Genomic DNA, 10,395 nt, shown 5'->3' on the forward strand with positions numbered 1-10,395 from the left:
TCTTCTTTTTTTTCTTCTTCTTCCGTGGGGTTTTGACGGCAGCTTTCACCCAAGATGACTTCTGGCGTAAGAAAACTGCAACAATATCCAGTCCGTCGTATTCTTTCTTGTCTCTTCGGTCTCATCCTCTTCTTTACGTCACCAAAACGAGAAACCACGTTTGTGTTCAAACACGAGTAGAAAATATAAAGTCTGAGACCATCTTCCTTCAGGTGGTCTCAGACCTTTGGACGCCTCTGTTTTGTCCTCACAGCTCATCTGTCTTTATCTCGCTCTCCGTCATGATTGGAAAACAAGCATATCAGTGAAAACCAAGACGAACCTCTGTGTTGGACAGATCTCTGTCCCTCACACACACACACACACACACAGCAGCCCACACGAGCGTTGAGGAGTTTATGTCTTCATAGATATGTGATGTAACAAATGTGCACACAGTCAGACATGGACCTTACAAACCACATTCCCAGCACATCTGGAAAGCTTATCTTCAGGAGTTTGCTGTAGGACCTGAGTCACATGTCACTGCTCATCCAAGAGACTTCTTTAGTTGTGACCAAGTGGTGGAAAAATGCAGATATTTAGCCTCTGTTTCAGACTCACGAGTTTAAGAGAATCTGCAAAAGTTTTGTATCATTTCAGCTTTTTATCCACATGTAACCAGCATTTTGGGAACCGGGTCCCAGTAAAACTACCCGGTTTAAAACCTATACGCAACTTTGGGGAAACTTTGGATGATGTCTGAAGATTGTATTGGGAAAGTTTCTGTGTGAATAAGACCCAAGAACGTTGACTTTCCACCAGTCATTATTAGAAGTGACCACTTAACTCAAGGATGACCAGTTCACTACAGCTAACTACTGAAGATGACTAAGACTTATCTCCAGCACTCGGTAGAAAGACAAAGAAAAAGTCCCACATTTACATAAATACCTTCTCACATTCACCCCAAATATTGTCTGATGCACTTCCAGGTTGTATATCTTGACGTTGAATAGATTTTCTGGACTTTCCTCACAATTTTCGAATAGAAATCCAAATGTCTTGGACCCGCGGCTTCCAGGTGCTATTCTGCACCAACTGAACAGATTGGTTTTAAAAGTGTGTTTTTCTTTTTTTCTGCCTTGTTTACACAGGAGTTGCCAGAGTATGACCAGCCTGTTCAGTAACACCATGTCTCCTGCCAAAGACGGTAACTCTTCCCTGCCTCGTCGCTCCAGCAACCTCGGCAAACCTCCACTCCGGGCACTTTATGATTTGCTCATTGCACCTATGGAGGGGGTGAGTGTTACCTCGCCGGGTCATTGCCTGCCCGCTGAAGTGTTTGTGTTAGAGAGATAAAAGGAGCAGCAGTGAAAATTCAAACCACATTCTGAACTGTATTTATATACGTCATGATGATCCGTTTGTGTGACAGGGCTTGATGCACTCCAGTGGACCCGTGGGCCGACACAGACAGCTGGTGATGGTGCTGGAGGGAGAACTGTACCTCATTCCCTTCGCCCTGCTGAAAGGAAGCTCTTCGAACGAATACCTGTACGAGCGCTTCAGCCTCATCGCTGTTCCCTCCATCCACGGCCTCGGGTCCAGTGCAAAGGTAGAGCTTATCGGCCATCCATCTTCTACTGCTTTGTCTTCCACATGGGGGGTCGCTGGTGCCCATCCCCGCTGACTTTATACCAATAAACCCTCCTAAATGTTACACACTGGACCTTTAATGACTCAGATTGTAAGGTTAGGATTTAACATTTCGCCTTCTCCTCTCAGGCCCACTCTCGGCGTCAAGGAACAGCTCCGTGTGGCGGCGTATCCATGGCGGCGGTGGTGGGGAACCCTCGGCTGCCCTCACCTGTGATGGACAGGTGGTTGTGGGGGCCCATGCCCTCTGCGGAGGAGGAGGCGCTGATGGTGGCCGAGCTGCTGGGATGCCAGCCGCTGGCGGGTTCTTCTGCGACCAAGGAGAGGGTGATGAGCGCACTCACGCAAGCCGAGTGTGCCCACTTCGCCACGCACATCTCCTGGAAGCTGGCGGCGCTGGTGCTCACCCCAAACCCCGAGGGCGGACATGGAGGCGCGAGCGCCAGCGTGGGTGTGGGAACAGTGGGGCGGGGAGCGGGCAGCAGGAGAGGCAGCAGCAGTCGAGGCAGGAAGGGCTCGATTGGAAGCAGCTACACCATCCCGGAGTCTCTGCACATGCAGGACGACAGCAGTGACGTGGAGAGTATCTGCGACAGTCCGCCGCTGCAGGAGTTCCTCCTCACGGCGGCGGATATCCTGGACCTGAGGTTGCCTGTCAAGCTGGTGGTGCTGGGGTAAGTAAGAGAGTTGGCAATGCGCGCTCTTTGCGGCCTCATGTTTTATAGTTGTGAAGCAGTGGATGGTGCAGTTTTACGGTTTGTGAAGCATCGTTTTACCAAACTGTAATCGGACGAGACAAAGCACTCAAAGAGCACGCACCACCGAGCCAAGGCTCAGCTGAATCTGTGTCCACATCGCCACCAATCTCCTGGTCCTGTGCCACAAACTACATCCCGCAAAACGTTCATCAAAATCCTGCCCTTTGCTTTTTTTCCAGTTCTGCTCCTCACAGACAGACAACTGTGGCCAAAGACATAAAACCTGCTCAGCAGAGGCAATAAAACACACTAAAGACGAGGTTTTTAAGACAGATTTACCGTCGCTGAAGATTTAGTCGTAAAACAAAACATTGTAATTCAATAGACGAGACAAAAACCTGGTTTCCACTCCAATATATCGCAAAGTTTGTCAGAATTTTCAAGAAGTCAGTGAAAGAAAAATATGCATGAGTGCTTATGTTTCTGATTTTATCAACATTTAAAGTCTAGGTTACCAAACAGATGATAACACAGTGTTTTTGTGTGGCTGTAGTTCATACCAGGAGTCCAGCAGTAAGGTGACAGCGGACGGAGTGGTGGGACTGACCCGAGCCTTCCTGGCCGCCGGGGCTCAGTGTGTCCTCGTGTCGCTGTGGCCCGTTCCCGTCGCAGCCTCCAAGGTGTTCGTCCACGCCTTCTACACTGCCTTGCTCAATGGGACCAAGGCCAGTGCGGCGCTGGCTGATGCCATGAAGACCGTTCAGAGCAGCAAGCAGTACTCGCACCCATCCAACTGGGCAGGTGAGTGACCACATACCCACCGGCTGTACCATTTTACTCTAAGGGAAGGGGCGGGCCAAAGAATGGAACGGTTGGGGGCCACTTATCTTAGTCCTGTACCAAACTGAACCGTTGGCAGGAAAAGCACTTTAAATCCACAGAGATCGAGAGACGTGTCCCAGAACTTGACCGACTGGCTATATCTGACTCTTATACTGCCCCCTGGTGTATGGAAACAGTACAGAGTAGACATGATTCCTTCCTTTGAAGATATTGTAACCTGGTATCTTCAACTTTCCCTTATCTTACTTATCCTAGTCCGCTTTGATAAGCGACGGAGGAGGATGTACATGATATGAAATTGATCGCTACACAAGTGGGATCCGTCGTCTGCAGATTCCCATCGTTCCATCTCTCACTTTGGATCTTTGGGGATCCAGAAAAGTGTTCAGGGACATTATCTGGTATATGAGCTGCAGGTTATACATGCGTATGGATTTGTTGATTGTGCAGCTTCCTGCCAAAAATGGCTCCCAGAGCTCTATGGCTACAAAGAAATGGACCTTTTAAAGAGTCTCTCTCTGATTGAATGTCTTTTCTGTTCAGGATATATGCTGATCGGCAACGACGTGAAGCTCAACAGCCCGTCGTCGCTCATTGGCCAAGCTCTGGCAGAGATTCTGCAGTATCCAGATCGAGTGCGGGACGCCCTGAGAGTTTTACTCCACCTGGTGAGGACACAAGGACACAGACACACAAACACACACAAAAAGCACAGGTCTGGTCTTTTCTGACGTTTAATTACAGGGTTTACGTTTGTTTTCTCGTCATTTCCCCAGACACAACGTGACATGTGTCGTTACACTTGAACTTATACGATACAAAATGTCCCGACCAGACGCTGACGCTGCTCTGCTGTGTTGTGTTGTGTTGTGTTGTGTTGTGTTGTGCGCGTGCAGGTGGAGAAGTCTCTTCAGAGGATACAGAACGGTCAGCGTAATTCCATGTACACGTCGCAGCAGAGTGTGGAGAACAAGGTGGGGGGCGTGCCGGGCTGGCAGGCGCTGCTGACGGCCGTGGGCTTCCGTCTGGACTCTGCGGGCCCCGGCATCCCTGCGGCCGTGTTCTTTCCCACTGCAGACCCGGGGGACAGGCTCCAGCAGTGCAGCACCACTTTACAATCACTACTGGGTACGTACGTGAGACCAAAGCGACGCCACATGTTCATACTTGATGCTTAGGGGCATTTGGGGCACAGTCAGACTTTAGGATTACACCATATTTAATATATTTAATTCCATTGCTATTCAATATTAGGTCCAAACAATATGAATAATGAACTTTTTTTGGATCCTGGCCCTTAGGTTTGCCACCACCAGCTCTCCAGGCTTTGTGCAAACTCATCACAGCGTCAGAGGCGGGAGAGCAGCTCATCAACCGGGTAAGTCCCCGCAGCTCTGAAGAAATGCTGCTGGGTTTGTTTTAAATAAAACGTCTTCATTCAAATCCATTTGTTACACGTTTCCCCTGTGGCATGATAATATAGTTTTTTTGTCACTTTACCTTTAAGTGAAAAAACATGGATAAATGTCATGAAACTTAGCAGAACACAGTGGAATATTGACTTTGATTTGTTCTTCATGTACTTTATTTATATTGATATTACACACAATGATATTGCAATAATCACAACAGCTGTGGGTCCTGTACCGCACCACCAGGCTAAACGTGATTATCGTTGCATTACATAACTCTGTAATGCCATGAATGGATACACACTCAGGCTTATCTGCATTGAAATGCTGCATGGGAGCATTAACCGGCAGTCGTTTGAGTACAAAGTCTCAGCCACAATCTCAAGTCCTGTTCTCTGGTCGTCAGGACTCTCGTGACACCACAGGCTTTAATCTGACGCTGCAGAGGTTTATCCCCGTTTATGTGTAACATGTGGCTGTCACATGAGCTGTAGTGAAAGGCTGTACAATTAGCCGGTGATTAGCCTGCCGTACAAACACTGGTGCACAAAAACATGAACCTGTACCTTTGTAACCTTTGTGAACGCATGCAACTAAAAGCTTATTCTCTCTCCCCTGTCCCTAACATGCGCTCTGAAGGCTGTTAAAAATATGGTGGCTATGGTAAGTCTGCCTTCAACTTCTCGCCTTCCATCTCATCCCTTCACTCTCTCCAACTCCACTGTCTGTGCTGCTGAACTCTCTTAAACACTAACCTGGTTTCCCTGAAAGCATTTAAACCCAAATTTCAAAAACAAGCTCAAAGAAAATGTGCATTTATGTGCGTTTCTATCCAAATGTTGGTCGTTAGTGCACCAATCTGGCTGGAAATGGGAATTTTCAGCTTCCTAAACGTGAATATTTTCTAAGAAATCGTTAAAACTGATCATTTTTGGTTGAGAACCTCATTATTTCAAGGTTTGGGAAACACCGAGTGACATTTTTCAACACTTTCTGACATTCTGTGGATCAGAACACATACTCAGTTCATCAAGAAAACAATCATTAGCTGCAGGCCTAAATCTAAATGTTGTGGTTCAGTCTGGATTTCTAAACATTACTCATAATGCACCCTGTCTTCACGCCATTTAACATTCACTCGCTCATGTGAAGGATCAACCAATTAACTGTGTTGTCAGGGAGATTTTGAATGTGTGAGGATTTACAACGCTGGTCAATTACAGGTCAGAGCAATGTTTCAGGGTGGTAGAGCCGAGCCGTGATGTAAGAAACCTCTTATTGAACATGTTTCCTATTTTCTGCACAGTTGACAAAGGTGTCTCTGTTCTGAGTTATCCAATCTCCAAACAAAACCCAGCTAATGTGCTCGCAGGGGGGGCCTCATGTAAACCCCCCCCCCCCAAAGCTGAAAGCCTTCATCTCCGCTACATGTTCTGTAGCCCTGTGCGAGCATAAAGGGATTTATACCTGCAGTGTTCGACACGTTCAAGAGTTAATGTGTCCTCTTCTCTCCAGCTCCACCAGGTGCTAGTCCAACTCCAGACAGGAGAGAAAGAGCAGGATTTCTCCCTCCTGCCCATTCAGGTGTCCATCAGTGTGCAGCTATGGCGACTCCCAGGATGCCATGAATTTCTGGCTGCTCTCGGTGAGTCAACCTCGGCCCAAAGGAACCACCGATTCCTAACCCTAACCTAAAAGCATCATTTGGATTCAGTTAAAAACATCTCTGCGTTTCAAACATTGACCTTTTCTCTGTGCGTCCGCAGGATTTGACTTATGTGAGGTCGGCCAAGAAGAAGTGGTGCTGAAGACGGGCAAGCTGGCCAACCGTCGCACCTTGCACTTTGCCCTCCAGTCTCTGCTGGCGCTGTTTGGTACGTACACTGGTTTTCTTCATGTGTTGTTGGAGTCGGTGCAGTGTGTTAGAATTAGCGACATCCAATCCGGATTTGCACCTCATGGGAGACTCCTCCACTTGGCCCCTCCCTTTCCCAAGAAGTGTCAGGGAACAACGGTGGCCTTCGCGTACCGGAAAGAGCCTCACCTGTCAATCTTGAAAAGAAAGTTGATTATAAAATATAATAATAATTTTAATATTTGTCACCTGTTATGTATTACAAATCCCGTTTCCGTATGAATCCAGTAATAAAAACATATTTTCAATGAAGAATTTCAAAATCTCTGCATGTCCCTTTCAAATACAGGGAAGAGTGTGAGTGAGTGTGATCCTATGGTAATACCTCACAAACTGTGCCTGTATGCGATGCAAATAATGTGTCACTGTGCCTCTGTATATCCAAAATAAAACACTCTGACGATGACTTTCCAAAATCTGGATTATGTATGAGATATATTTCTCTAACGTGTTTTAGGCTTGCAGATTAGAATTATAAAACAGCAGGAAAAAGTCACTCGGTGAGGCAAACAAAGACAGAGGGCGCTGTGAGCCTGTAGTTTCTTGTGCTATCTTCTTCGTTCTTGAACGCGGTTATTTTTATTCATAATAATCCGCTAAATCACAATGGACAATTACATTTCCAAGCTGAAAAGATTCGCAAATCTGGATTTTCAATCAAAGCAGGAGGTAATAACCAGAGGAAGAGCAACACCGGAGCTGAGAGGTTTGCTTCAGACTACAGGAAAGAACGTTACCCGTTTGTGTAAAGACGTTGATATGAGATGCATAACATAACTCATTATCAGTTATCGATTAAATGATGTTTATAGTACTGAGTTAATTTCTATTTGTAAATCTGACTCTGACTTTGTTGACGCATACTTAGTGGTAATTTTCTCCTCTTTTCACAGACTCCACTGAACTGCCAAAGCGTTTGAGCCTGGACAGTTCGTCGTCCCTCGAGTCTCTGGCTTCTGCCCAGTCGGTGTCCAACCCACTGCCCATGGGCTACTCCAGCCTTCCCTTCTCTCCTCCGTGCCTGGACAATCAGGCGTCCGATGCCATCTCCGTCTACAGCCTCAGCTCTGTCGCCTCCTCCATGAGCTTTGCCTCCAAGTCGGAGTGTGATTTCCTCAGTCATCGGCAACGCGGCGGAGCCACGGCACACTACTCCATCCACAAACACCCTCACGTTCCCCGTAGCCGCTCATCTCCTCATGGGGCGGCTGCTGCAGCACCGGGGGCCCGGGGGGATGAGGAGGAGTACGAGGGTTTTTCCATTATCAGCAGTGAGCCACTGGGAAGCCACTGTGATTCCCTGCCTCTGCCGCCGGGCCACAGCCAGCGTCACCACCGTGGAGGCAGGGGAGTCGTTAGTGGTGTCGGCACAGGAGCAGGGAGAGGATACACTGTGTCAGTATCGTCAAGGGGCAGTGTCAGCACCCCCACATCCCCTGTCAAAACATGCCTCGTGCCCAGCCCAAACTCACCTTTCCAGAAGGTGGGTAAAGTGAGTACTTCCGATACAGGCGAATCTGACCAGTCCAGCACCGAGACGGACAGCACTGTCAAGTCTCAGGAAGAAAAAACTGCCCCTCTGGATCCTCAGGAGCTGGCCCAGAAGATTCTCGAGGAGACGCAGAGTCATCTACGCGCCGTGGGTAGCCTTCAGAGAGCTGGGCCAGATGGTGGACCGACTGGTGGAACCTCAGCCCGGAGCAGCGCCTTCCGCTCCTCTGAAACGAGTGCGTTCAGCCGTCCTAATAGCAGCGCTAGTGGCCGAGCTCAGTCTTCCCCCAAACCCAAACCTCCCTCGCGTTCCTCCTCACTTCAGAAGGTAAGCTCAGGCTACAACAGTCCTGCAGTCTCCGAGTCTTCCCAAAAGGAGGGCAGCCATCCTTCTCCCACTCTGGACAGCCACGCACAGTTCAAACTCAAATACCCAAGCTCCCCATATAGTGGCCACATTTCCCGTTCACCGAGTAATGTGTCTCCAAGTTCTGGTCACCAGTCCCCAGTAGGTAGCGCTCCGTCCCCAGCCCTGTCCTATTCGTCGACAGGCTCAACCTGCTCCACATCAGCTGAGGCCACAGGCTTGGACCGGCTAAGAAGAGGGGTCATTGATGAAAAAGTCCAAGCAATCCACAATCTGAAGACCTTTTGGGCTAACGCTGCAGCCCAGCAACAGCAGCAACATCTTGGTCCTGTCAAGGCCGTCCACGGTTCTCCGGGACCCCTTGCGTCTGCAAGTAGGGACGTACTGAGCCTTCTGAACCTTTCGCCACGGCGTTGTTCCCCTAATGACACCCAAGACAGCCTGGAGCTGCGGGAGCTGGGGCTGCAGTCACTGGACAGGGGCAGTAAGAACTCTTCCAATGGACACCACTGCTCCAACACTAGAAAAGTGGCCCCATCACCGACTATTTCCACAAGTAGTAGCCCCGGTGCTCGTTCCATCCGACTTCCTGCGGGTAATGGATACAAGTTTCTGTCGCCAGGGAGGTTTTTCCCGTCCTCAAAATGCTGAGACGTTTGAAATGGTCCCAAACTTTTACGTATGGTTTGTTATGCTGTGTGCTGGGGGAGTCGGGCACTGTACGAGGACCACTATCGGCGCACCAAGCTTGACTGACAGTGATCGGGGTCACTGAGAGTGATCCCGCAAGAGGCACATGAATGCTTTAGGGGAGTGTCTTGTCTTTGTGCCCATAACACTGTAAATGGCAATGAGAAATACTCAACGACCTGATACTGTGTTTGTGTGTAAGTGTGTGTCAGGTAGATGTAAATGCCATTTGGTAACAATTCCCCCCCCCCCTCCAAAATGTTGCTGTTTGTGTGGGCCAAGATGCAACAAGGTTTTCTCCATTCACAGATTTTTTTGTTTTGTTTGTTTGTTTCTGAAATATAATGGTTATTGTTATTATTATTATTGTTTGTTATTGTTATTAATATTATAATAATTATTATATTATCATGTTTTGTAAATTAATTCCAGTGTTTCACAATCAGTATTAAGCATTTTTATATTATTGAAAAGTGAACAAAACCTGTACCATGTAAAGATGGAAAGAGTGGGAGAGGTAGAAAAAAAGATTTAATATTTTTTATTGAAATCAAAAAGGGCTTTTTGCCTGATTTCTTTGTGAATCGACTGTCTGCTCTGAAGCATGGATTCTCTTGCTATTCAATGTTAAGTACCACGTATGACTTTTTAGCCAATGATTTTTTTCTTTTTGAGATTAACATTAAAAAGTTTCATGACAACCATCTGTCATTTATCAGTAAACAGTTTCAATAAAAACATCATGTTTGCTTTCTTGTGCTCAGACTCTTATTATCATCAAACAACTTTGTTTTCAGAAACTTAGTAAATGCGGCTAAGTGCTAAGACAAGCTATCAGACAGTCCGAGTATACATGCAGAGGAAAACATTCATTTATTGGGCATGTATGTCTGACTCCGCCTCCGTGGGTGGCACCTTATCTCTCTATAAGCTAGTGCATATTGAATTTTCTGTGGATCTCCTTGGTGGGATGGATTGTGCTGTGGTTTTCGTCCCTTCAACCGTCCAAAAGTGGGGTCTTCTCCATCACAGTCGTTCCCACTGACACCATCGTTTATATGTCGTCTCCTTCTACTTCCAGGTCAAAGACCGCCACGGAGGAAGTCCAACTCCAGTCCAACAAAGCACATGCATGTGGGAATCGGATAGACGCGGTTTTAACTTAAGTAAAGAATTCCAAACTGTAGATTAATTAAAAAGACTTAGCAAACCTAAAAATGTGGGTTAATCTCCAACAATTACCAGACATGTTTAACAGAGGAGTCTGGTGTATTTAGCGACAGCACTGCCCATCGCTGTCCAGGGATGTGTCAGACGAAGTCTGTGCTCCAGTCATGGAGG

At 47.4% G+C, this 10,395-nt stretch overlaps 1 protein-coding gene across 1 annotated transcript in view; it reads left to right on the top strand.

Moving 5' to 3' along the window:
• LOC131463853 (tetratricopeptide repeat protein 28-like) overlaps positions 1-9,803 on the top strand; it is a 236,221-nt gene extending 226,418 nt beyond the window's left edge. Inside the window, 11 exon segments of the mRNA XM_058635908.1 lie at positions 1,137-1,281; positions 1,418-1,597; positions 1,768-2,312; positions 2,890-3,137; positions 3,723-3,847; positions 4,076-4,307; positions 4,481-4,557; positions 5,231-5,254; positions 6,107-6,236; positions 6,358-6,465; positions 7,400-9,803. Of these exon segments, the coding sequence (XP_058491891.1) occupies positions 1,137-1,281; positions 1,418-1,597; positions 1,768-2,312; positions 2,890-3,137; positions 3,723-3,847; positions 4,076-4,307; positions 4,481-4,557; positions 5,231-5,254; positions 6,107-6,236; positions 6,358-6,465; positions 7,400-9,015 (3,430 nt within the window). The 3' untranslated portion in view covers positions 9,016-9,803.
• Positions 9,804-10,395: the final 592 nt, after the last annotated feature.

Source organism: Solea solea, chromosome 8 (genome assembly GCF_958295425.1).
Source record: "Solea solea chromosome 8, fSolSol10.1, whole genome shotgun sequence".
Lineage (NCBI taxonomy): Eukaryota > Metazoa > Chordata > Actinopteri > Pleuronectiformes > Soleidae > Solea > Solea solea.